The sequence below is a fragment of the Peromyscus californicus genome, unplaced genomic scaffold (assembly GCF_007827085.1).
Source record: "Peromyscus californicus insignis strain IS unplaced genomic scaffold, ASM782708v3 Scaffold_7__1_contigs__length_154581171, whole genome shotgun sequence".
NCBI lineage: Eukaryota > Metazoa > Chordata > Mammalia > Rodentia > Cricetidae > Peromyscus > Peromyscus californicus.
Window position 1 is genome coordinate 128646122 of NW_026294595.1, and position 24308 is coordinate 128670429.

The 24308-nt window shown below is 47.0% G+C and overlaps 2 protein-coding genes across 9 annotated transcripts in view; both read right to left on the minus strand.

The window, feature by feature from the left end:
* Cdk5rap1 (CDK5 regulatory subunit associated protein 1) overlaps positions 1–14548 on the minus strand; it is a 303956-nt gene extending 289408 nt beyond the window's left edge. For 3 of the 7 annotated variants that reach the window (XR_008215333.1, XR_008215334.1, XM_052725712.1), the window contains exons 1-6: positions 14387–14548; positions 11056–11384; positions 8448–8551; positions 7811–7845; positions 6171–6271; positions 923–1133 (exon numbers count right to left, since the gene is read on the minus strand). Coding sequence is in view for 4 of the 7 variants with exons in the window: in XM_052725712.1 (XP_052581672.1) it covers positions 923–1133; positions 6171–6271; positions 7811–7845; positions 8448–8551; positions 11056–11365 (761 nt within the window). In the remaining 3 variants the exon portion in view is untranslated. The other 4 variants (XM_052725713.1, XM_052725715.1, XM_052725714.1 and 1 more) reach the window with 2 other exon arrangements.
* Positions 14549–18728: 4180 nt separating this feature from the next.
* Snta1 (syntrophin alpha 1) overlaps positions 18729–24308 on the minus strand; it is a 34919-nt gene continuing 29339 nt past the window's right edge. The window contains exons 4-8 of one of the 2 annotated variants that reach the window (XM_052725718.1): positions 23019–23226; positions 22786–22916; positions 20464–20639; positions 19441–19628; positions 18729–19342 (exon numbers count right to left, since the gene is read on the minus strand). In XM_052725718.1, coding sequence (XP_052581678.1) covers positions 19250–19342; positions 19441–19628; positions 20464–20639; positions 22786–22916; positions 23019–23226 — 796 coding nt within the window. In that variant the 3' untranslated portion in view covers positions 18729–19249. Of the gene's footprint in view, positions 19343–19440; positions 19629–20442; positions 20640–22785; positions 22917–23018; positions 23227–24308 lie in introns of both variants that reach the window. The other variant, XM_052725717.1, reaches the window with a different exon arrangement.

A 24308-nucleotide genomic window follows, 5' to 3' on the forward strand; every position in this document is an offset into this window, starting at 1 on the left:
TGGGATTTTTCTTTGGCTCTGGATCCTCCTGCCTCTAAGCTCACACTGGACTAATGTGAGATCTGTCCGTACACAATCATGGAATATGAAGCAGACTATAACTGGGAGACATGTTGGTGAGGAAGCACAGTGGTAAGGGAAGAGGTCAGACTCAGCACTGCGGAGTTCCTACTGTTTTTATAGGTATATTAGTTGGAACTTTTATGTAGAGATTGAAAGCAAACTATGTCTATCTATGATATAAAAGAGACCCTGAATTTAAAATATAGTTTGCATTTCTCATATAATCTTTTTCTTTGAGACAGGGTCTTCTGTGGGTCAGGCTAGACTTAAACTTGTATGTAGCAAAAAACCTGGATGAGGATCTTGAACTCCTGATGCTCCTGCCTCCATCTCCCACGTGTTATGTTTATAGATATGCATCTGACTCCAACTTTGGTTTTCTGACAGTCTCTCAATGGAGCTCTGAATTAATTGCCTAGTATGTGCTGTGGAGCCCAGGCTGTCCTTGAACTCACAGCAGGTAATGTTCCTGCCTCCTACTAAAAAAAAAAAGTTTTTCTATCAAGAAAGTCCAAGGTATTTCCTTAAGGGAAAATAAACACAGAACAATAATATTTATATTTTAAAAGGAGGGTATGGAACATATCCATATGAGTATATGACTGCATATTCAAGGGACAGTTCTAGAAGGATTAAATAAGAATGATTGACATGCAAACCTCTGAGAAATGGCCTGAGAGAGCAGGGATGATGGGTGTGAGGGAGTCTTACTATATCACATGCTGGTTTCTGTATGTTGTACCATTCCTGTTCGAATGCATTCCTTTTCCTTATGTTCAACATAATGAGATTAAACATGCTATTTCAACAGCAAGAGAGAAGGGAGAAGCTCATCCCCAAGTCTCACATAATGACTCACACAAAGGCAGAAGTGGCACTGGGGCTCGTCTGGACTGGCATGATATCCGCATAGGTCTCATCCAGAGAGAGAAGCACATTTGCTGCCTGCTGGCCTGACTCCACAACAGCCAGCAGCCGGGGAAGGTCTCGATAGGCATCTGGACCAGCCAAGAGATCCACCATTTTCTCCCTGTTGAGGATCTCTCCCTTCAGTCTCTCAGCCATGCAGCCTAGGAAGTAAAAGGAACTAGTACCTCTTCCACAGTTCATCTGGTTTCCTGGCTTTTGCTCAGTGCACATGATTTATAACTTGTACTGGAGACCAAGGCACAGAAAACTTCTCTGAGAATTTAGTATTATCCTTCAAACTGGACCTGTAGCACTGAACCCACATCTTCAAATACAAGAAAACCACAGAAATATTCAGAGCAACTCAGTTAAATGCCTGGGGGTGTGGGGAGGCATCCAAAAGCCTTTCCCCCCATTCTTTCCACCATTGCTGGAGATGGAAGTCAGAGCTTCCCACATGCTAAGCAAGCACACTGCATTCCCCGCCCCTCAAAAGCCTCTCAAACATGAACTACCTCTTCTGCAGTTAAAAGTTACCTCTAAGATAGAACGTATTTTACATCAGAAGCCTATTTATAAGTTTACAACTACACTTACCCTTTTTTCTCTTTCAGCCCACAATACTTACTAAACCCATGAGAAGTGATACAAATAATTATGCTGATAAAATTGATACCCCCAAACCATCATTTTACTAAGGCTATAAAATTTTTTTTTTTTTTTGGTTTTTCGAGACAGGGTTTCTCTGTGTAGCTTTGCGCCTTTCCTGGATCTCGCGCTGTAGACCAGGCTGGCCTCGAACTCACAGAGATCCGCCTGGCTCTGCCTCCCGAGTGCTGGGATTAAAGGCGTGCGCCACCACCGCCCGGCCTAAGGCTATAAAATTTTAAAGCATACTTTTTACAAACTCTTTGGAGTGGTGAGTTGGTTGGGGTTTCTTTGTTTGTTTGTTTTTTCAAGACAGGGTTTCTCTGTGTAGCTTTGGTGCCTGTCCTGGAACTTACTCTGCAGCTCAGGCTGGCCTTGAACTCACAGAGATCCGCCTGGCTCTGCCTCTGCCTCCCGAGTGCTGGGATTAAAAGCATGCGCCACCACCGCCTGGCTTGTTTGGGGTTTCTTTAAACATTTTTTGTTTGTTTATGTGAATGTGTGCTTGTGTATGCATATGTGCACAAGAGTGCAGATGACTGTGGAATTCAGTAAAGGGTGTTGGAACCCCTAGATCTGCAATTACAGGCAGTTGTGAGTTGCCCAACACAGATGCTGGAAACCAAACTTGGATCCTCTGAAACCAAACTTGAAAGAACAATACATGCTCTTAACTGCTAATACATCTCTCCAGCCCCATAGTTTTTTGGGTTTTTTTTTAAGATTTAAAAAATATATATATAATTATTGAGGCAGGGATGCACATGAGTACAGGTGCCTGAGAAGAGGGCACTGGATACCTCAGAGAACTTGAGTTTCAGGTGACTCAGACATGGGAACCAACTCGGGTCCTCTAGAAGAGCAACATATGCTCTTACCACTGAGCCATCTCTCCACCCTAGTCCCCTAGTGTAAACTGTCATACTGACCCAACCTAAGCTCACCTGGGATGAGAGTCTTAATTGAGGAATTGTCTAGATCAGGCTGGTCTGTGGGCATGTCTGTGAGGATTGCCTTGATTGTTAATGGAAGTGGGAGGACCCACCCTGGGCGTGGCATCATCATTCATGGCCAAGGCCCTGAACTGTATATGAGTGAAGTGAAGCTAGCCAGCTGAGCAGAAGCAAGCCAACAAGAAATGATGTGCAGCCGGGCGGTGGTGGCACATAGCTTTAGTCCCAGCACCCAGGAGGCAGAGCCAGGAGGATCTCTGTGAGTTCAAGGCCAGCCTGGTCTACAAAGGGAGTTCCAGGAAAGTCAGAGCTACACAGAGAAATGATGTGTCCACTCTCTCTCCGCCTTGACTGTGGGTGTCACGTGACTGCCTTGACTTCCCCTCATTGATAAACTGTAACCTGGAACTGTAAAGCCAAACAAACCCTTTCCTCCCTTTTTGGTCAGAGTGCTTCATCACAGCAACAAAAATGAAACTCAGACATTCCCTGTGAAAACAACTAAAAATTACTCACAGCCAGGGCCAATGAGACAGTTGGCTCAGCATGTAAAGGTGCTCGCAAACAAGCCTGCCACCTGAGTTTCATCCTGGGACCCACATGATAGGAGGGGAGAACCAACTTTTCCGTAAGCTGTCTTCTGACCTCCATTAGCATGCTGTCACCCACACTAGGCAAACAGATGACACTTTTTTTTAAATGTTAAAAAATTATTCACAGACAGACAAAGTGGTACAAGTTTGCAATTCCAGCCTTGGGGGACTAAAGCAGGAGTATGGCAATGCCTCTGAAACCATCTCAAAGTCACATATCAAATACCACACCAGCCAGACCTACATAGCAAGACCATGTCTCACACAAAACAAAGAAGGTGGAAACAACCTAAATGAATCAACCCAAACAACCCAATAAACAGATATAAAAAATGTAGCACCAATATACAATGGCATATTATTCAAGCTTTAAAAGGAAAGAGATTGAAATTGGAGTGGTAGAGCACTTTCCTAGCATGTGAAACCCTGTGTTTAAATTCTAGCACCACTACCCCATTCACAAAAAAAGGAAAAGAAATGTTGACACACACTATAACATATAGTATAAGAATCTTACTGATGGTATGCAAAGTGGCACAGCCAAGTATACAAAGACAAATAACTGTATAAATCCATTCATAGGAAGTACCTAGTATATTCAAAAACAGAAAACAGAATGATGGATGCCAATAGCCAGAGGGAAGGTGAAATGTTAAGTTATTGCTTATGGAGGTGGATGATAATTGTTTAAGTCCCTTGAGGCATGAGTGGCCAGGCCCTGCCCCTAGCCATAATTTCTAGCCCCTCTACACAGGTGGCCAAGCTCCACTCTACAGGACAAAAAAAACCTCCAAGATCAGGCCACAAAATCCCACCCTGGCTACCCTTGAAAGCTCCACCAACTCTATAAAGCCTGCCTCCTGCTCAGTTCTCTGCTGCTTCTCTCCTAGGCAGAGGCAGCCACTCTCCGGCATCTCTTCCAATAAATCTCTTGTGTGAGATTTGTTGTGCAGTGTGACTTTGTGGTATTCCTTGGCTCCTGACTGCCAGGATACCTTTGCCCTCAGAGCTGTAACACTTACAGTAGTAATGGCTGTCTAAGTATGTGAATATACTTAATACCACAGAACATATACAAAAACTATAAAAATGGCAAATTGATGTATACCATGATTATTTTAAGTTTTTTTTCCTTGGGGTTTATAAAATTCCTGAAGGATTTATACCCAAGGGCAACTATAATGACGTGAAAAGGAATAAAACTCCTCTAGCATCTTTCTACATTAATCAGTATAATTGGATACACTAGCTGTGTGTTGACATATCAAAAGTGATTGAGTTAACTATACTACAATGGACACGGTCCACTATGCATAAAGTTAAATATTAGCCAAATTCTGAGACAGAAAGAATGCAGAGATTTCGCTTTTGATTAGAGTGTTTTTTACATGGTGTGCACATGCTACGGTACACATGTGGAGGTCAGAGGACACAGTGGGGTCGTCGGTTCTCTCCTTCTACCATGTGTGTCCCAGAATCAAAGTCAATTCAGTAGACTAGATGGCAAGTGCTTTCCCTGCTGAGCCACCTGGCCAACCCCCCAAGCATTTATTTTTGAAATATGTTTCCTGGCCACCTAGACTAGAACTGTCCAACAGAGCTTTCTAACAAGGTGAAGGGATGTGCTGGATGGAAATGACTGGAGATGCTGTGTAAGCTGGTGGTCCCTAGTCAGCTGTGGCTACTGAAAAGCTGAAATATGTCTGATGCAAAGGAAGAAGTGGATTTTTGAAATTTTATTCTAGATGTGACTATTGACTACCATACTGGTCAGGGCAGACCTGGATTTTCACTTGGGCATGCTTCAGTAGTTCACATGGCAGATGACTATACTGTAAACTCATGTTACCTCCAGACTCCAGATGCTAATCCTATATCTATCACTCTGTACTACATGAACTGCATCAGGCTCTAGGAAGAACACATGACTAACTGAACATCTATTGTTTCTTTCTCTCCTTTTTTTTTTTTAATTTTATTTTTGTTTTTTATTTATTTTATTTATTTATTTATTTTGGTTTTTCAAGACAGGGTTTCTCTGTGTAACAACTCTGGCTGTCCTGCAACTCACTCTGTAGACCAGGTTGGCCTCTAACACACAGAGATTTGCCTGCCTTTGCTTCCTGAGTGCTGAGATTAAAGGCATGTACCACTACCACCCAGCTAAATGCAAGTGGTTAAATCCCTCATAGCAGAAATACCATTATCCTAGTCTTTTGAGGTTTTTTGTTTGTTGATTGGTTGGTTTTTTGTTTCTGTTTTAGGTGTTTTTTGTTGTTTTTTTTTTTGTTGTTTTTTTGTTTGTTTGTTTGTTTGTTTGTTTGTTTGTTTTGTTTTGTTTTTTTCGAGACAGGGTTTCTCTGTAGCTTTGGAGCCTGTCCTGGACTAGTTCTGTAGACCAGGCTGGCCTCAAATTCACAGAGATCCTCCTGCCTCTGCCTCCCGAGTGCTGAGATTACAGGCATGTGCCACCACCGCCTGGCTTTGTTTTAGTTTTTTTGAGACAGGGTTTCTCTGTATAACGGTCCTGGCTATTCTGGAACTCACTTTTATAGACTAGACTGGCCTCAAACTCACAGAAATCCAGCTGCCTCTGCCTTCCAAGTGCTGGGACCAAAGGCGTGTGCCACAACCACCTGGGTACCTATTATTTCTAATGAGCTTCATCTCACTTAATCTTGCAGTCTCTAACAGCAAGTAAAAGAGATGCAAGGGGGAGATATGGCTAATTTACACCCTGGATCCAGGCCTCTAAAGCAGCAATTCTCAACCTGTGGTCACATATCAGATATCCTGCATATCAGATATTAACATTATGATTCATAACAGTAGCAAAATTACAGTTATGGAGTAGCAACAAAATAACTTTATGGTTGGGGTCACCACAACATGAGGAACTGTATTAAAGGGTCCTAGCGTTAGGAAGGTTGAGAACCACTGATCTAAAGGAAAAACTCTAGGATCACAAGTCTCAAAATGGAAAAATCTGCAAATGAATGTATACCTAGAATCCCAATCCTCAGAGGTACCCGGGAGCGTGGTCTCTTTGTCTTCAGGGCTTTCAGCTGATGTAAACGGTTCCAGATGGTCTGCTCAGCCTTCTCCCTGCAAAGATCCAATGAGGCAAAAATGAGCAAATAGGAGAGCAGGTCAATGGGAAGAAAATGAAAGTCACCTGAGTCCTTCACTAAGGGAAGGCACATAGAGGTAAACTGGAAAAGCACAACTTGCTATCATTCTCTTGTCCTCTAACAATATCCTCCCTACACATCTCAAAATCCAGACTAGCCTTTAAATCAAACTCAAAAACGACATCCTTCACAAACCCTTCCCCAACTCTTCTGTGACTCTCTTCCCTTCCAGCATCCTCTACCTTAACTCTACTTCTCCTGAACCTGGAAATTTGTTTTTGTTGTTTCATACATTCTGTAGCCCAGGCTAACCTAAAACACATTATGTAGCCTGAGCTGTCCTCAAACTCACAGCAACCCGTCTTTCTTGACCACCCAAGTAGTGGGATTACAGGCATAAACCACCACCCCAGCTTGTATGATGTTTAGTTAACTTTTTCCATCAGATGTTAGTGGGCCACTTATACACCTGTCATAGTCCCTATATGAGACCAAGCTCCTTGAAGTCTAGTTTTATGGAAGAAGATTCATTTCTGAATCTCTCATAACAACCAGCTCAGTGTCATTCCACAGAGGTCCCATAAAAAAATGTGTCAGATCAAGGAGTTAATGTTAAAGGCAGCTGTGGAAATAGCAACACTAACATGTCTTCAACAACAAACAACAACAAAAAGAGGATGTGTTTGCTTCTTTTAAAATTCATTTTTAAAATCTGTTATGTGTATGGGTATTTTGTCTACATATATGTACACTACCACCCATGTGCCTAGTGCCTGTAGAGAGATCAGATCCCATGGAACTGGAACTACAGATGGTTGTGAGTTGCCATGTGCTTGCTAGGGATTGAGCCCAAGTCCTCTAGAAGAGCAGCCAGTGCTCTTAACTGCTGAGCCATCTCTCCAGTCTATCACTTTTGAGGAACTTCCTATGATCAAGTACTTCCTGGCAAGCTCTGAAGATGTCACTTACATCTTCTCAGAATTCTGTTTCCCAACCACTGGCTACACCTCAAATCAGATGTATATATTATAAGAATATGCCATTAATAGCCAGAAAACTTTAGGAAATTTGGGAGCTCAGCATTGTGAATTTAAAAATTCTATATAATGTATAGAGCTTGGTTTGGGCATTTTTGTGACTACTGTTTACTTTTTAGACAGTTTCACTGTGTAGTCCAGGCTGGTCTAGAACTCACAATCCTCCCAACTTCTGCAGTGCTGAGGTTACAGGGGTGTACTACCATGCCCAGATAAATGGGTTTGGTAGGAGAAACAACTTCACAGAATTGCTACTGTGAGAATTAAACTAATACATCCATGTATATTGTACACATGGAACCCAACACACAGGACATGCTCAGCGAATGTCAGCCAATTGCATCAATACTACCTCTATTACTGAGAAACTCTCAACTCTCACTGACCGGGAGTCACTGGTTCATCTCCATAAGTAAGCCTCCTTGACATGGTTACACACAATATATTTATTCCCTATGGAAAGAACAAATCTGTACCTGATAGAACACGTGACAAGAAGGATCACATCAGCCTAAGGGAAAACAAGAAAAAGAAAATTACAAGCTTTGAAATCAGCCTTGCAGAATCACTACCATGCAGTCCACCTGCTTTTTTCCTATTATTATGGTATTTTAACCATTTTTAAGGGGACAGTGCTATAATGAGAATGCTTGAACACTACAGTGCAACCATCACCACCATCTCCTTCCAGAACTTCCCAGGGAAAGCTCTGTACCCATTATGCACTAATTCCTCAAGCCTCACCTGCACTCTCCACAAGGTATCTTTGTTTGGCTCTGGTTTGGTTGGGTTTAGTTTGGCTGCTCTGGAGACACAATCATGCCCTATAGTCAAACGGCCTCAAATTCTAGATCCTCCTGCCTCCACTTCCCAAGGCTGGGATTACAGACACATGTGACCACACCAAGTCTGATAACCCCTTTCCTGAAGATGAACAGCATCATGAAAGCTGAAAACAGCTGGAACACCAGTATATGCCAGTCCTAGGGTACACAGACTCAAAGGAACTAACTCAGCAGCAACACTCTCTCCCTAAAACTCATTGCATCTAAGAACCTGCACCAAGGCAGGTAGCCCAGGCCCAGGAAATGGGGAAGCAGGGAATGCAAGCACCTCTTGAAGGTTGCTGGTCCGCAGGTAGCCGCTCTTCTGTAAGATGGACCAGGCTATCTCCGTGTCATTTACATTCATCTGGCAGCCATAGGTCTCGAGGTAGACTGTAATGAAAGGTGGACTGAGTAGACAGAGGGCCACATGTCTTGGGCCTCCTTCCCAAAGCCCTCAGAAACACCTGAGGCAACTCGTTATCCACAAAGTCCCCTGTTGTCCTTGTTAGCCACAAGGACCCTAAAACACCTTCAACTGACAGGTGTACTCCCAAATTAATAATAGCCTTTCAGAACAAAGGAAATACAACATCGTATTCACACACCTATTATAAGCAGGGTATTTAAAAATATAGGGGAAATATGCTCCTTAAGAAATAAGGAAATAGGGCTGGAGAGATGGCTCAGAGGTTAAGAGCACTGGCTGTTCTTCCAGAGGTCCTGAGTTCAGTTCCCGGCAACCACATGGTGGCTCACAACCATCCGTAATGAGATTTGGTGCCCTCTTCTGGCCTGCAGGTGTATATGTAGATAGAACACTGTATACATAATAAATAAATAAATCTTTAAAAAAAAAAAAAAAAAAAAAAAAAAGAAATAAGGAAATAGCTGGGCATTGGTGGCACATACCTTTAATCCCAGCACTCAGGAGTCAGAGGCAGGTGGATTTCTGTAAGTTCAAGGCCAAGCTGGTCTACAGAGTGAGTTTCAGGACAGCAAGGCTGTTACACAGAGAAACCTGTCTTGAGAAAACAAAACAAAAAAAAAAAAAAAAAGGAGGAAATAGGGCTACAGAAACAAGAACAGGAAAGACTAACGATCATTTTCATCTATCTGAGGAAAAACTAAATTCAAGGCCCCATATTACAGTCCCCCCTCTAACAAAGAGCTTCTCTAGCCTCTGAAAGCTGCAGCACTGACTAGAGGGTACAAATACCACAGAATAAAAAAGAAGGCAGCCATGGTCATACTATGAAGTAAAAGTACAAATTTACACCAAGTTGCAAAACATGAATTTCACACTGTGGTGGGCCCTTTCAAATCTTATTTCTAGTTACTACCCCATTACCACCAGCAGGCTATTATTCCAAATGGAAGACAGACATAGTGGGTTCATACCATAAAGCCAACACATGGGGGGCCACAGCAGGAGGATTGTCATGAATTGGAAGCCAGCATGAGCTACGCAGTGGGCTCCAGGCCAGCCTGGGCTAAAGAGACAGATTCTTTCTCAGAAAAGCAAAACAAGGGCTGGAGAGATGGCTCAGAGGTTAAGAGCACTGACTGCTCTTCCAGAGGTCCTGAGTTCAATTCCCAGCAACCACATGGTGGCTTACAACCATCTGTAATGAGAGCTGGCACCTTCTTCTGTATACATAATAAATAAATAAATCTTTAAAAAAAAAAAAAGAAAAGCAAAACAAAACAGGAAACAGGAGCTGGAGAGATGGCTCAGTGGTTAAGGGCACTGGCTGCTCTTCCACCAGAGGTCCTGAGATCAATTCCCAGCAACCACATGGTGGCTCACAACGATCTATAATAGGATCTGATGCCCTCTTCTGGTGTGCAGGCATACATGCAGGCAGAACACTGCATATAGCTTTTTTTTTTTTTTTTTTAAGCCAGGGTCTTACTATGTACCTCTGGCTGGCCTAGAATTCATTATGTAGACAAGGCTAGCCTTGCACTCACAGAGCTCCTCCTGTCTCTGCTTGCCAAGTGCTGAGATAAAAAGGTGTCTACCACAGGCCTAGCCAATTTTTTTTATATATTTTGGAAGGTGGGGGGCACTTATGCCATGGCACCAGTTCAGAGGTCAGAGGACAATCTGTGGGAGTCAGCTCTCCCCCTCCACCATGTGGGTTCCAGGGATCAAACTCAGGTGATCAGACCCGAGGGCAGGCAACTTCTGAGTCATCTCGCCAGCCCCAAGAATAAAATTCTAAACCAGAAGTGATGGCAGACATCAGTAATTCCAGCCATTAGGAGGCTGAGGCAAGAGGATTATGAGTTTCAAACTAACCTGGGCTACACAGCAAGACCCAGCTTCAAACGGGAGAGGGCAGGGTTGGGTAAAATGGCTTAATGGATAAAGGCTTCTGCCACCAAGCCTGATGACATGTGGAAGGAGACACCAACTCTCACAGTTGTCCTCTGACCTCCACATGTGCCACACACACACACACACACACACACACACACACACACACACACGCCACACACACAAACACATAAATGATGAAATTTAAATGGAATTTTAAAAATTGTAACTAGAACACAGATTATAGTGTTTCCAAAAGTAACCAAAGAGAGGAGTCCATTTCCCGTGCAGAGCTTTTGAGTTCTGTTTTCTTTTTGAGGAGCTGAGGATGGAGCTCAGAGCTTCATGCAGGCCAGGCAATCACTCTACCAAACAACTCTCCCCCAGCCCAGCCTCTGAGTCTCTCTACAGTAACGCCACTCGGCAGGGTCTGATGATTCTATAACTAAGCAACCTGCCCACACTGTTGACTCCCCAAAGCCACAGTGTACTAAGAGAACAGCTAAAGCAGTCAAGCCGGAGGCCGCGGTGGCGCACGGAAGGAAGCCAAGGGGAAGAGAGAAGTAAAACTAACCTTTTCTCTGCCTTCCTAGGAGTTCATCCCCCGTGAGATAGGGGGGTGGGTCCTCCACTTCTGGAGAAGATGGTTTCTCTTGAAGAACCGAAGCACTTCTTAAAAAATGCTGAAAAGTTGGTCCGGTGGCTAGCCTGGAGCTGAAATCCTTCTGAACACCTTCTGAGCTCTGCCCCTCTGGACTGAGACATGAAGTGGTGGGGACACTGCTATGTGCCCTGCAGGTCCTGAGCAGCGGCCAGGACACAGAGGTAAGCGGCCCCCACTTTAGAGACCTCTGTGCTTGGAGGACACATTGTAAAGGCTGCATGGCACCTGTGGTCCCAAGTCTGCAAAAGAGTGAGACACACCAATACTTACAGCACACTCTATACAGGTACTGCTCTGGACACTTCCTCCTCACCAAAGCAGAAGAGAGCATGCCTTGGGGTGGGGAGCATAAGAAGTACTGAGACATAATCTCAGTATTATCTTCAGCTAGCCTGGAACTCACTATATAGTCCAGGCTGAGGGGTGGGGGGAGAGTATGGTGATATTTTATTTGTACTGAAATGTGATTTTATTTGTATGTTAATAAATAAAGTTGCCTGGGGGTCAGAGCTAATAGCAAGCCATAGCAGACGCTAGGCGGTGGTGATGCATGCCTTTAATCCCAGCAATTGGGAGGCAGAGCTAGGCGGATCTCTGTGTGTTCAAGAATACCACCAGCATGGAGAGACACGCCTTTAATCTCAATACCAACCATAGAAGACCTGGAGGTCTGTACAGACAGGCAGTGACGAGGAGGTCATGTGGTTGGGTTTACAACCAATGAGAAGGCAGAACAGAAAGTCAATAAAAAGACAGATACACAGGAAGTAGGTCTCTTGCTAAAGGGAAAGACAGCAGCGACAGGGAAGGGTAAGAAAGGGTTTTTAGCTCTTAACTACTGCTCTGACCTCTTGGCTTTTAACTGAATTTGGCTCTGTGTTTCTTATTTAATAAGACTGTTCATCTACAGTGGGGGGACTAGGTTTTGTTTGTTCATTTTTTTTTTTTTTTAGATCTTGCTGTATAGTCCAGCCTGACCTCAAACTCTCCTCATTCCTCCTGCCTCAGTCTCCCAAGTACTAGAATCGCCAGCACAGACCACCATATCCAGTTCAAAGGTACTCCTGATAGCTTACCTTAACCCAAGCATGGTAAACCTATAGTCTCAGTGATTTGGGAGGCTGAGGCAGGAAGATCATTTGAGCCCAGGAGTTCCAGGCCTGCATGGACAACCTAGCAAGGTCTCTCACGCTGGGCATGGTAGTGCATGCCTTTAATCCCAGTATTTGAGAGCCAGAGGCAGGTCGATCTCTGTGAGTTCAAGGCCAGCCTGGTCTACAAAGCGAGTTCCAGGACAGCCAAAACTATGCAGAGAAATCCTGTATCAACAAAAAATAATAATAAAAAAACTCATAGTATCTATAATTTACAGATAGAAATAACTAAAGTAGGGCAGTGAGATGGGTAAAGCCACCTGCCACAAACCCTGACTTGACCCACACAGTGGAAAGAAAGAGCCGATTTCCATAGGTTGTCTTCTAATCTCTACACACACACACTACGGCACGCACTCATGTGCATGAGCACACAAACAAAAATTAAATAAATAAAATGTAATTTTTTAAAAAAAGGAGAGGGTGTGATAGTGCACGTCTTTGATCCCAGTGCTCAGGAAGCAGAGGCAGGTGGATCTCTGTGAGTTTGAGGACAGCCTGGTCTACAGAGTGAGTTCCAGGACAGTCAGGTCTATTATATAGAGAAACCCTGGGGGTCGGGGAAGACCACACACTAGCCTACTCTCAAGTGTCAGAAAAGAGACTTTTAATGTGAGCTTTAATTTTTTTCACTATATTTTTATTTTCATGCATACATGTGAACCATCTTTTCAGCCCGGGTGTGAGCTTTAAAATCATCTACTTCTGCCCTTTAATTGCTGCATGACCACTTTTTGCAAGTCAAATTCCCACCTCTGGACTACAAATGTCATATCTATTTTTTGTAAATAGTAAAAACAGGACTTAACCACTTGCCAGATGTTATGAAAATCACACATTAAAAACCCACCCTGAAACTGGGCAGTGGTAGCACACACCTTTAATCCCACCACCAGGAGGTAGAGGCAGATCTCTGTGAGCTCGGGTCCAGCCTGGTCTACAGATTGAGTTCTAAGACAGCCAGAGCTACACAGAGAAACCCTGTCTCAAAAAACTAAAAACAGGCCGGGCGGTGGTGGCGCACGCCTTTAATCCCAGCACTCAGGAGGCAGAGGCAGGAGGATCTCTGAGTTTGAGGCCAGCCTGGTCAACAAATCGAATTCCAGGACAGCTAGGGCTCTTACACAGAAAATTCCTGTCTCAAAAAAAACAAAAACAAAAAAAAAACAGTCGGATGCCAGGCACTGGAGGCACACACTTTTAAGCCCAGTTTGAAGTCAGCCTGAACTACACACACACACACACACACAAAAAAAAAAAAAAAAAAAAAAAAAAAAAAAAAACTTTAAAACCCCAGTGGGTAAAAGTGGTGGCTCAAGTCTGAAGACCTCAGTTAGAGCCCCTGAATCCACCGTGAATGGAAAGAACGGTGGAAGGAGGAATGACTCTGCTCACCACACGCTGTGTACACACACACACACACACACACACACACACACACACACACACACACACACACACACACACACACACACACTACTTTTAAAGAGGTGGGGAAAAAAACCCAAACAGGCGTACTAAGACTTCAGCAACCATTCATTCACAGTCCACACCTCTTTTCACAGCATGGACCTTAAGAGTCAATGTGATTGCTGCCTAGCGGAGCAAGCCTGGGATCCGGGAGCCTTCTTTGTGAGCGGTGGGATGGGGCAGCGATCCTCTCGGTCGAACCTGGTGGGAGCTTAAAGGTTTGCACAGCACAGCGCAGGGCGGAGTTCTTAATGGCAGTGGAAAGGGGCGGAACCACCTGCCACATCCAAGCACGTGATTGGGCAGATACTGGCGCTGGGCGTGGCGGGGGCTCCGCGCGCACGCCCACCAGAACCCCGACAGCCACCCAGCAAGGCCGATCGACCTCCATCTCTGCTTCCCAAGGGGAGGCGCTAGGGCTCGGAACGACCCGGTGACTTGGCCCAGGACGTACGGAGGTAGGCAGCGGGACTGAGCTACATTCGCAGGTCTCCCGCAAGGCTGCCCGCCGCCCAACACCTAGCACCTTCCCCTAGTGCACCCGGCTTTTTCTGGACGCCGCGATCCCGCCTGCTCCACGGCGCGTCACCTGAGCAAAGCCACTTCAAGTCTCTCACCTCCCACAACTGCGAGGTCCCGCGTCCGAACCGGAAGCTCTGTCAGCTGGTGTGGGTCTCTCTCCGGCGTCCTCCGCTGCGCGCCTAGGCGTGCAACTTCTGTTCCGCCGTGACTTCCGTCAGCGGTGTTCTAAGGGAAATGTTTCCTACCGGCCTGGTAGACTCAGGCCTTAGGCTTTGAAAAAATATATGGGTGTGAAATCCAGTTCTTTATATGCTAACCAAAAAATTCTAAATAAGGCTTAAAAACCAGGTTGGGCCGAGCGGTGGTGTGGCGCACACCTTTAATTCCTTGGATCTCTGAGTTCGAAGCCAGCCTGGTCTGCAGAGCGAGTTCCAGGACAGCCAGGGCTACGTGGAGAAACCCTGCCTCAAAAAAAACAAAACAGATTGGGCACGTGGGCAGCCTCAGAGTTTGCATCTGCCCTCTTCCCAAGAAAATGAGGGATTCTTAGGAGTGCTCTGCCCCTGGAAAGTAGGGACACTGCCCTGTCACCCATTAGCTCCCTCCTGCCACATGCACTCTCCTCTCCTCCCCGCCCCAGGCCCTTTAAGAAAAGTGACCCATGGGGCTGGTAAGATGGCTCAGAGTGTAAGGCACTTGTTGCCAAGCCCTGACAACCTGAGTTCGAATCCCCAGAACCTACAAGGTGAAAGAGAATTTACTCCTGCAGGTCCTCTGACCTCCACACATATGCCATGGGACATACAACCTTCCCCAACACACACGCGCACACGCACGCGCACACACGTCTCGTGCAGTAATTCCAACACTCAGGAAGCAGAGCCTGGCAACCTGAGTTCCAATCCCCAGAACCTACAAGGTGAAAGGCGAGAACTGACTCCCGCAAGTCCCACACGTCCTGACTTCCACAGATACGCCATGGGATATACACATACACACATACTAAATGTCTCCGGGCCCAGTAGCATACTTCAGTAACCCCAACACTCAGGAGGCAGCAGCAGGCTGGTCTTTGTGAATTCAAGTCCAGACAGAGCTACCTAGTAAGACTCTGTCTCATAATAAGTAAGTAAATAAATAAAGGTAAACAAGAATTTAGAGAAAAGAGTGAAGAAGGGTTTCTGTGGCTAGCTCTGAACTGCCCACCTTTCCTGAATCTCCCAAATGGCCCTGGACAGCCCTGTTGTTCCTCACCACTTCTTTACCTATTCCTGTCACCTGGCAGGGCCTTGATGCTCTCAGCTGCTCTCCCTTCCCCGTGGGCCATGCCTCTAGCCAAGGTGCTTCTGTTATGCCCAGATCGCGACCAAAGACCGAGGGTGTCCAGAATGCAACCGCAAGGTTTATTCTGTAGATACAAGCCTAGGCAGGGAACTCGTTCCTACACCCAATGCAGAGAGGCAGGGAGGAGTTGCTCTTTCTTTGTGAGGCTAGCTATTTAAAGGCAAAACCGCAAGCCCTTCAGGGCGGTTGGGGAGTTGGGGGTTTGGCACGGGTGCAACTCGGATTGGTTTATTTTTATTTTTGAAGGTCTCTGTTCTCTTTTAATTGGGTGAGGGTATGTAACCTTTGAATTTACTGGTTGGGGGTTACAATTATCATTTTGGGGGCTGTCCAGGACAAGTCCCAGGCTTTGTCCTTGAGCTGCCATGGGGCTGGCTGGCCTTGCACATGCTAACTGTGGGGGTTGACTCAGTGGCCGAGGCTCTGTCCCTGAGCTGCCATGGAGGCAGGCTGGCCTAGCATGTTCACATTGACCCATGCAAGTAGCTCTAAGTTGGTGAGGGGTCCCAGACAGTAAACAACTGGCTGAACCTTGAACAGTCAGAGTACATGCAGAAAGGGAGCGACTGCAAGGACTATGTCTTTTGTTCATGGCCCTCCCAGAAACTGTTTGCTTAAGTCTCAGAAAAACTGAAATTGAGGCCTGATCTCCGAGAGAGGACTGAGCAGCCTGTTATAGCATCCGCTTGGTCCTTTCACTTCTTCTCCCCAGACCTAACTTATAGATTCTATACTCAGGAAAATGCTGAGAGCAGGCAGACAGACCAGAGCCCCGAGGTCAGAACCACCCTGTGTAGCATAGGTGTTTTGCAAGCTCCACCATAACACCTAGTTTTAAAGTGTAAACATTCCATGTGGACAGTTCAAATTCCACAAGCATATAGCATGAGTAACAGAGGAGAGGCGCCCCCTCCTGGTCTCTTCCGGTCACTACTCCCACCAAGAGCCTGGATTTGGGTGGAGGGAAGGAGTTCGGCATTCCCAGTCTTCCTCTTCATTCTGTTTTGTTTTGTGTGTTTGTGCGGGAAGCTAGAAGCACCTCTGTATGGGAAGCCAGAAACCCCCTATCCTCCAACTGAAGCTAGAGTTACAGGCGTTGTGAGCCACCTGATGTGGGTGCCGGGAATCAAACTCTAGTACTAACAGTGCTAAGTGCTCAGTACTAGCTATCTCAGTGGCCCTCCAACTGGTTTCTTTAATATGTTAACTCTGAAATCTCTGTGTAAGGCATTCTGGGCCTCACTCTCCACCTCATTCTCCTATTTCAAAGATATAGCTAGTGCTATGGTCTCAATGCGGGTGTCCCCCTCAAATCCACATATTGAAACTGTACCCTTCAAGAATAGGAGGTAGGGTAATTAAGTCATAAAGGCACAGCCCTCATGGATGTAGTTAGCTTATTAAAGACACCTAGGCTAGGCATGGTGGCACATCCCTTTAATCCCAGCACTCTGGAGACAGAGGCAAGCAGATCTCTGTGAATTTGAGGTAAATCTGGCCTGTACATATCTAGTTCCAAGCCAGCCTGGGCTACAGAGTGAGACCTGTCTCAGAAAACTTCTTTTTGGTTTCATAAAAAAAAATCTATGAGATTAACTCATTTCACACACTTGAAGGTGAGAATACAGAAGTGGTCACACACAAAGGCTCACACAGCAAACAGAGCGGGCCGTGTTTGGGATCCACCCATAGTTCAGTCTGATCCCAAAGCCCTATTCTTAGCACTGACTAACTCAACCTCAGACTGGCTGGGTTCCCGCTGGGGCTGTGCTGCTGACGGCTGGATAACCATGGCCAACTAGCCACTGCTGACGCCCGTGTCCTTGCCTACAAAGTGGCGACTGTGTGGTGAATACACTGTGGCATGGGGGTGAACGGGATGAGGAGGGGCCGAAGGATCAGAAAAGCGCCCGGGGACTGTGGCAGTAGTCCAGAGACCAACTGTGGCTTCCTAGGCCAGTGTGGGATTTGGGTCAGGGAAGTTTTAAAAATAATCAGAAACAAAACCCTATGGTTCCAGGAGCTTGGGAACCTCATATTCTTTATGCTTTAGGACCTGAATGTGCTAAGATACTCACCCGTCTTTCACGGAAGTCTACTGGTTGGTGAAAGTTCTGATACTGAGCACTCACTCACTCCCCCTCTCCCCTCCCATGAGTGGGGTGCGCTTTCCTTCTCTGTCAGGCAGATGACCTGAATGGTCTATGTGACTGACTGTGACTGTTCTTCGCACTCCACTGACCTACCCTAGGGCAAGCATGCCCGAGGAAGCCCAACCAACAGCCAGGGGCAAAAGTGTTCTGCTCAGCCCAGTTTGAACTAGGAAAACTGTAGTCGATGCACAGCCAGGAGCATGAAAACAAAGGCCTGTTGTTGTAGCCATGGAGATTGAGCCGGGTTGGTTTGTGTGTTGTTGTGTGACAGTATTACCTCAGGAGAAGCTGGCTGAAGTATGTTTCTCTAAGCTGTACCTGCTTCAGTGTCTCCTCCTACAGAAATGAGACCAGGAGAGGTCCCACCATCATCTCGGCTCACTCCCTGGGTCTGACCAATTGGAATCACGCATGTGATTGTGGAAGATTTTGATAGATTTCTTCCAGCTGAGGATAGAGACCTGTCAGCTTTACATCACCAAGGACTAGCACAGAACAGATGTATCCTAGATACTTCTAGGTGAACTGTGGGTTGGTGGGTGCATGAGTGAGATGGATGAGTAAGCAAGACTGGAGAATCTTCACCTACCTGCATCTCCCTATTTCTTGGTGCCTAATTTCCAACCAAGCTAATTAAGTAACTTCATGGGACAATTTCCTCATTGGCTGAAATTTCATAAGAGACCTCAGATAGGAATAAATCCAACTCAGATAGGAATAAATCCACTCTTAGATTTCTGACCCACAGAATGGAAGACATAATGAGTAGCTGTTGTTTTAAGCTGCTAGATTGCAGGGTCATTTATCACAGAGCACAGATAAAGCCTGAATTGACTCTGAGACCCAGTTCTCCAGGAGAAGGTCTCACTACTTGGTCTGGTCCCTCTTGGGACTGCAGAGTCACCTCGGAGTCTAAATGTCAAGACACAAACCACAGACATGGAGCCAGGCTGCCTATGTGCTCACAGGCTGTTTATTAGCCAAGAGGAAGGAGGAGAGAGAAGAGAAAACCCAGACGCCCCACGGGGCTCAGGAGAAAGTGAACAGGAAGGCTCCTCTTCTTCCTCTTGCCACTGACCCAGAAGACTCCAACCACAGAGATCTCAGGGGTGGCTTGGGGCCTCCAGGAGGCCTGGCAGCTCTGCTGTTGGCTGGGGACAGAATCCCCACAGGGGCAGGTCCCAGGCTTGGAATGGCTTCTGTGTACACAAAATATCTCTCTTCAAAAGGCACTGGTGGAGGTGAGCAGTAGGAAGGCTGCCCCATCACAAGCCAGACCCGCTGTTTCAGGTCTGAGTCCTGTTCCCCAAGACCAAGCCGGCCTTCCTCAGGCTGGTCTCTGAGACCCTTGTTTTCCTCCTCTCCCTTCCCTCCGCCCAAAGATGAGTAGGCAGTCGGCAGAAGGACAAGTCAGGCCACAGGGTAAATGATCCTCTTCAGGGCTAGTGCATCTGACAACTTCTAGGCCAAGAGCCCCAAGCGGGTGACTTTGGCCGAAAGGAAGGAGTGGATGATAAAGACCATAGTTTTGGGACACGAATGCAGGTCCAGCTGCTGCAGAGTAGACAGAGAGAAGGATCAGGGGCTCTTTCCAGCCTGGCCTCCAGGAGAGCATCCCCACCCCCAGGATGCAGAGGCAGCCCTCCACTTACGATCTCTCCTTCAGCACCCCCAAAGTCCAGGAAAAGGAGACTCGTGCCATCGTCTGATGACATCTGAAGCTTCTCGAAGGGCTGTCGGAGCAGCACAGCTCGGGCTGCTCCTGGCTCAGCTGCCCACAGTGTGAAGCCCTTGTCAATGTGCACAGAGAGGTTACAGGGACGGCCATTCCATGTGCAGGCTGCAGGAGAGCAGTGAACACAGGCTACTGGCACCTCAGAGACCACAAGCCCCACTCAACTCCAAAAGCGGCTCCAGAATCTGGCCTGAATTCCCCTAGATATGGGAGGCTCGCCATCAAGACACCTGAACAGTGCTGCCCGGTCACCCCATCCTAACACACAGAAGGGCAAGCCTTCAGAGAACCTGCAGCTGTGTCTAGCCCCACTTCTGGCACACGTGTTGGAGAAGCTTGGGCTGGAAGGCTCCGTGGAAGAGTATGTAGCTATCATGTACAAGGTCCTGGGTTCAATTCTCAGCACAATAAAAAATAAAGGAGAGCTAAATTCTGTGATGGACACAGTTTATCCCATAAGGGCCCAGGACTGCCCAGTTAAATTTAAATTTCATATAAAATGAAGAATTTAGATTGACATATAAAAAAGTATTCATTGTTTACCTGAAATTCAAAGCTAACTGGTGTATTATCTTACCTACAGCCTCGCCCCCAAGACAGGGTCACATTGTGCAGCCCTGGCTTGCCTGGAACTTGTTATGTAGACCAGGCTAGCCTCAAACCCACAGAGATCCACCTGCCTCTGCCTCCCAAGTGCTAGAATTAAAGGTGCACACCACCATGTATCCTCACCAGCAGAATCATAAGGATAACATAAGTAAGACTCCAAGAAAAATGTCTCCCTTCCTCCCAGAGCACCTGCATTCCCCAAACAAGGACCTCTTAAAAGGCCCAACCTCCATTTGTTATCCCCCTCCAGAAATGTCATAAAGAAAGAAACTTGAATGCCTCTGGGCACAAGAGGTTCCACCCAGCACACCTGTAGACACTTCTTGCACACCTTCGGCAGCCCGGTGACAGCCATCCACCAGCTGTCGGGTCCAGGCTGCCAGCTCTTGCGGTGACTCCACACTGAACAGGTGAGTGTCCACACCGTGACGCGTGCCCGTGCGCAGGGCAAAGGAGAGTTCTGCATCATAGGGCACTGAGCCCTTGGAGGGGCCCGAGTGTACCAGCCTGTGTGCAGAGCAGAGGGCCACGCATGAGGCTGTGGGGTGGGGTGGGGTGGGGCCAGGGCAGTGACCCGCATCCTTCAGTGTCTTACAGAGGACAGGAACTGCAGCGCGTATGTCTCCGCCATCTTCCCCTTCCTCTCATTTCGGCCTTAGTGGGGTCCTCACACATGCTGGTCGCTCTGCCCGAGTACTCCTCCCTACCCCCCACATGGCTCACTCTTTCACGTCCTGTAGATCTTAGTTCAAATATCCCCTCCTCTGAGAAGATCTGTCTAAAGTAGTTCCCCCGTCACTCATAGCCTCACTTTTCATCAGGATTGCAGAGATTATTTATACATTTTGAATGTTTTTGTTATTTAACAGGGTCTCACTGTGTAGCCCTGGCTAGCCTGGAATTCACTATGTAGACCAGGCTGATCTTGAACTTGCCTTGAACCTCCAGCTTCTGCCTCCTAAGTACTGGAATTACAGGTATGTGCCCCCACATGCAACTGAAATTACATATTTTACTTATTAGTTTCAGTAGGCTTTTGCCTAACTTTTTCCCTAGAATGTCACTAAAGCAGAAGTTTTTGTCTGTTTTACACAGCACTATATTCCAAGCAATTTAAACTATGGGCACATAGTAACTGTTTAATAAATATTTGCCTTAATTAACAAATCACTTGATCCAAAACCTGCCACTAGTCAGCTGGCCCAGAACCTATCCAGAGAGAAGAGACATGGTAACAAGGGCCCCAGACCGTGCAGCTTGATTCTCATTGGCAGCTGTGGCCTTGGGCAGCTCACTGCCCCTCTCTGGCCAGCAGACCTCTAAGTTCTGGCCCTTAGCCCCTCTGTTCCTCACTCCACCCACTCTGTTTCCCTTTAGAGCTTCTACTGAAGTCCCATCCTCCAGCCCCGAGCCTCAGACCCAACAGTCCCCAAGCTTCTGAGTCACGTTCCCTATGTTTCCCACACGTACTCTGGACCTAACTCAGCATCCCCCTGAACCTCCTCCATAGGCACCCTCACTCCAGTCCCACTGCCCCCACCAACACACACACACACACACACACACACACACACACACACACACACACACACACACACACACACACACACACACACACTCTCCAAACCTCCTATTCATCCGGGACGTCTCCTGCCCTCTCCCAGTTGGCAAGCCCTGAGCCTCTGAGTTCCCACCCATGCTCTTTCCACTGCAAATGCCACTGTTCTTCTCCATATGCTCCCTCCACCCACTTGCTTCCCTCAGCCCATGTCTCCCGAAGCTATGGCAGCCTCTCAGCTTCTGCCCTCTCCCTCCCCAGTGAAAGTTCTCTGAGGCAGGCACAGGGCTTCCTCTGAAACACAGGCCCCTGTCTCCTGACTCCCCAACTTAACCCCTCCAGCACAGCCTGCCTTGAGTGTTAAGACACTGCTGGGACTAGGGAGCCGGCTCTGGGGGCGAAGCACTTGCTGCTCAAGCAGGAGGACCTGAGTTTGGGTCCCAGCATCTATGTAAAAACCAGACCTGCAGCCCCCGGGCTAGGCGAAGCTGAGACGGGGGCCACTGGCCTGTCAGTCTAGCCAAAACAGCAAGTTCTGAGTTCAATGAGAGACCCTGGCTCGAAAAAATAATATGGTGTGGGCATGAGGGCACATGCCTAGCCCTTCCTGCCTCTGTACCTCTGGCCACACCTGAGATCCTCTACCATCCTTCCTCAAAGTCACACTTCTCACTCATCAAAGTCCACTTCAAATGTCACCTCCTCCCTAAGTCTTCCCTTGCCAAGCCAGACAGCTAAGTGTCTCCTATAACCTTCAATGTAATGGCTATCTGGGTCTATCTCCCAACTCTGGATTCTCCCTGAGGGCAGTGACTGTTCATGTCAACTCTGTGTCCCCTGAACCATGCAGGACAAGATGTAGGTGTCAGTAACTGAGTGACAGTTAGCACTCCACATTTTTTCTGTTCCGAGCTTCAACTTTATAAATGAGGGAAATTGTGGCTAAAAGGAGCAGAACTTGCTTCAGACCACCTGGGAAATAGCTGGAGGCAGAGCAGGGCTGACATTTGGGGCTTTCGGGGCCCATCTGGAATACCACCTTCCCAAGTCTGAATACATCACTGAGTGCAACACAGTGCCCCTGCCCCTCGGTACCTGGTAGCAATGAGCGGGGCAGTACGGGCTGGCCTGCTCAGGGCCTCTCGAGTCTGGGGGAGAGAACAGTAGAGAAGCAACTCCTTCTCCGTCAGCAGGGCCAGGGTTGGGGCCGTACCCCCACTGGGCAACTGCAAGCAAAACAGTAGTGAGGAGGGGTGGAAGGAAAAGAGATCAAGGGCCAGGAGGGCATGGGGTGATAAGGGGTGCCAGAAATGGGGCCCAGCAAGCACCTGTTCCGTCAGCCAGCCAATCTGCTTGATGTCCTGGCTCCCAGCTGCACCTGTGGCTGTCAGCAGTGCCTGCAGCTCGTCCTTGACCCAAGGGATGAACGTGCTGATCTGGGCTTGGATGGCACCTGCCCATGACCTTGCACTGGCCTCATCCTTGGCCCTCAAGAAGAGGGTGTCCTGGCCATCTGCTGCCCAGATCTCCAGATACCTGAAGGGACAATGGGATAAAAGATAGGACGTGTCACTGGCCAGCTATCCAATCCCGACATGTGGTTCAAGAAACCCACCCACTGCCAAACCGGAAGAAACCACACAGGGTGTTCATGAGAGATAAGGACTGAGTTTGTTGCTAGAATCCCAGCCACGGGTGTTAAAAGCTCACAAGATCTAGGGACAAGAAGCTACAACACACACATATACACGCACAAATTTCTAGATACCCACTCAAACATGGGCCAGGAGCCACAGTTATGGTATAAGGACCCAATCCCCTTTTTCTCCTGGTGTCTATGAAGGGTTCCTGCTGAGCTAGCTTTCCAGTCCTCCCTGTTGCCTAGAATCTAAGGCATTCATCTACTAATAAGGGAAATATATTAAGAATCTTAAGAGACCAAGTTTACTTATAGGGGTCTGGAGAGATGGCTCAGAGGTTAAGAGCACTGGCTGCTCTTCCAGAGGTCCTGAGTTCAATTCCCAACACCCACATGGTGGCTAACAACCATCTATAATGAGATCTGGTGCCCTCTTCTAGCCTGCAAGGATACATGTAGACAGAACACTATATACATAATAAACAAATAAATCTTTTTTTAAAAAAAAAGTTTACTTATAATAAAGACCTGGGCCAAGCGGTGCACATCTGTAATCAAATCAGGTTGAGGCAGGCAAGAACAGACTAAAGAGACTCCATCTCAAAAGAAAAGAAAAGAAAAGCAACCAGGTGTGGTGGTTCACATCTGCAATGTCAGCACTTGGGAGACTGAGGCAGAAGGATCAGAAGTTCAAAATTATCAGGGCAGTCAAGACGGCTCCCTGGGTAAAGGCACTTACTTGCAGCCAAGCCTGATGACCTCATTCCCGAGACCCACATGGTAGGAGAGAACCAACTCCTAAAAGCTGCCCTCTGACCACCACACATGCACTGAGGGCGTGCGCGCACGCACACGCACACGCACACTGCACACGCACACGCACACGCACACGCACACACATACACAAAAAAAATAAATAAATACATAAAGGTAGTTCTAAAATTTTTAAAGACTGAGCTACCTAAACTACACAGACTCT